Source organism: Eimeria acervulina, genomic scaffold, assembly GCF_000499425.1.
Source record: "Eimeria acervulina Houghton genomic scaffold, Eah_scaff2103, whole genome shotgun sequence".
NCBI classification, from domain to species: Eukaryota; Apicomplexa; class Conoidasida; order Eucoccidiorida; family Eimeriidae; genus Eimeria; species Eimeria acervulina.
In genome coordinates this window covers 1-2,074 of record NW_013548655.1, presented here as the reverse complement: position 1 = coordinate 2,074, position 2,074 = coordinate 1, and the positions used below count along the sequence as shown (strand labels likewise).

Here is a 2,074-nt window from a genome sequence, read left to right as displayed (position 1 = left end):
TATAAGGCAGCAGCAGCAATTGCTGCAGCAAGTGCTGCTGCAGCACGGGCTGCAGGTGTTTGAAAGGAGATGCAGCAAGTTCTGCTGCATCTGCTGCAGTTGCTGCGGCAAGTGCTGCTGCAGCTGCTGCAGTTGCTGCAGCAAGTGCTGCTGGAACTGCTGCAGTTGCTGCAGCAGCAACTGTGCAAGTGCTGCTGCACGTGCTACAGCAACTGAAGCAGGGTGTACACATACACCCTATCCCTTTACGAAGGGGGAGGCAGAGCAGCAGTTTGCTGCTGCTGCGGTGTATCTCCAACTGCATGCAGCAGCTGCATCAACCACTTCTTTGTTGCTGGATCATCCTTTAAACTTGCATGCAATTCAGGGTTCCTACGACAGCAGCAGAGACAAAACAGCAGCAATTCTTTATCCTGCTGCTGCTGCTGCTGTTGCTGTTGCTGTTGCTACTGTTGCTGATGGTGGTGCTGCTGCTGTTCCTGCTGTTATTGCTGTAGGCGCTGCTAATGCTGCTCCTCTTGCTGCTCCTCCTGCTGCTCCTATTGCTGCTACTAATGCTACTAATGCTGCTCTTGCTGCTGCTGCTGCTGCTGCTGCTGCTGCTGCTTACTTGAGGGCTTCGGGAAGGCACTGCCTCAGAGCTTCTCGCGCCCTGGAGTTGTCGGCGAGGCGGAGGTAGCATCTGCACACAAACCCTAAACCCTAAACCCTAAACCCTAAACCCTAACCCTAAACCCTCGAGGGCATCAGCAGACTATACTACGAAGCATCTTTATTGTTGTTCGTAACTTACTGCCAGTCTAGGGTTTGGCAGCGCCTTCCACTCAGGGTTTGTGGTTTAGGGTTTAGGGTTTAAAGTTTATAATTTCCTGTAAATTTAGGGTTTAGGGTTTAGGGTGTGTACTTAGTGTTGACTGTTTCCTGTGGCTGTTTAGGGTTAGTGGTTTAGGGTTAGTAGTTTAGGGTTAGCGGTTTAGGGTTAGTGGTTTAGGGTTTAGGGTTAGTGGTTTAGGGCTAGTGATTTAGGGTTTAGGGTTAGTGGTTTAGGGTTTAGGGTTTAGGGTTAGACCTGATGACATGTTTTAAAAGCCTATTTGAAGGGGCTTCGCCTGCCCCTGCAACCATATTACAAAGAACTGTCGAGACAGCGTAAAACCGCTCAGCAGTTGCGCAGATGTAAGACAAACCCACGTCGTCCAGCAACACCTTCTGCACTATAAACGTAGCCACCTAAACCACAAACCACAAACCCTAAACCCTAAACCCTAATCCATTAACCACTCGGAATATAAACCCTAATCCATTAACCATTCTGAATATAAACCCTAAACCCTAATCCATAAGCCCTAATGTATAAACCCTAATCCATAAACCCTAAACCCTAATCCATAAACCCTAAACCCTAATCCATAAACCCTAAACCCTAATCCATAAACCACTAACAAGATAAACCACTAAAAACATAAAATGCTAGAAACATAAACCACAAACACTTAAGACCAATTCTAAACCCTAAACCCTAAACCCTAAACAACAAACACTAAACACTTAACATTAATCCTAATTCATAAACACAAAGCTATAAACCAATCAATAACCCTAAACCCTAAACCCTAAACCCTAAACGCTGAGCACAAACCCCCAAACCGCGGAGATATGGTAAATAATACGTGTTTAGGGTTATATTAGGGTTTAGGGTTTAGGGTTTAGGGTTTAGGGTTTACGGTCTTGGATAGCTCTGATCCTGTCTCCATGATACGTAAACATAAGGGTATTATTTCTGTCTGTAGCAAAAATGCGACTACTTGAGGCTCATCTGCTTTAACTAATGCACCGACGACACCTAAACATGTTAAACGTAAATACTCAAAAGGCCGCGTCTTAGAAACTGTGTTCAGAAACGGATATAAAAATAAAGGTATGTGTGCTGCAGCACATACACACACACATTATATTTATACTTTTTTATATATATAATTATATATATATATATATATGTTTGTATATATAATTATATATATATATATATATATCTATGTTTGTATATATAATTATATATATATATATATGTTTG

General features: G+C 43.2%; 1 protein-coding gene across 1 annotated transcript; it reads right to left on the bottom strand.

Annotated features, from left to right (window-relative positions):
- Positions 1-245: 245 nt before the first annotated feature.
- Positions 246-1,843, bottom strand: EAH_00065070 (cell differentiation protein rcd1, putative; the record flags this gene model as incomplete). The annotated part of the gene is made up of 4 exons (XM_013392883.1): positions 246-372; positions 611-682; positions 1,070-1,230; positions 1,725-1,843. Coding segments are annotated over 4 exons (479 nt in total), but the record flags the coding sequence as incomplete, so codon positions are not given.
- Between the last annotated feature and the right edge of the window lie 231 nt (positions 1,844-2,074).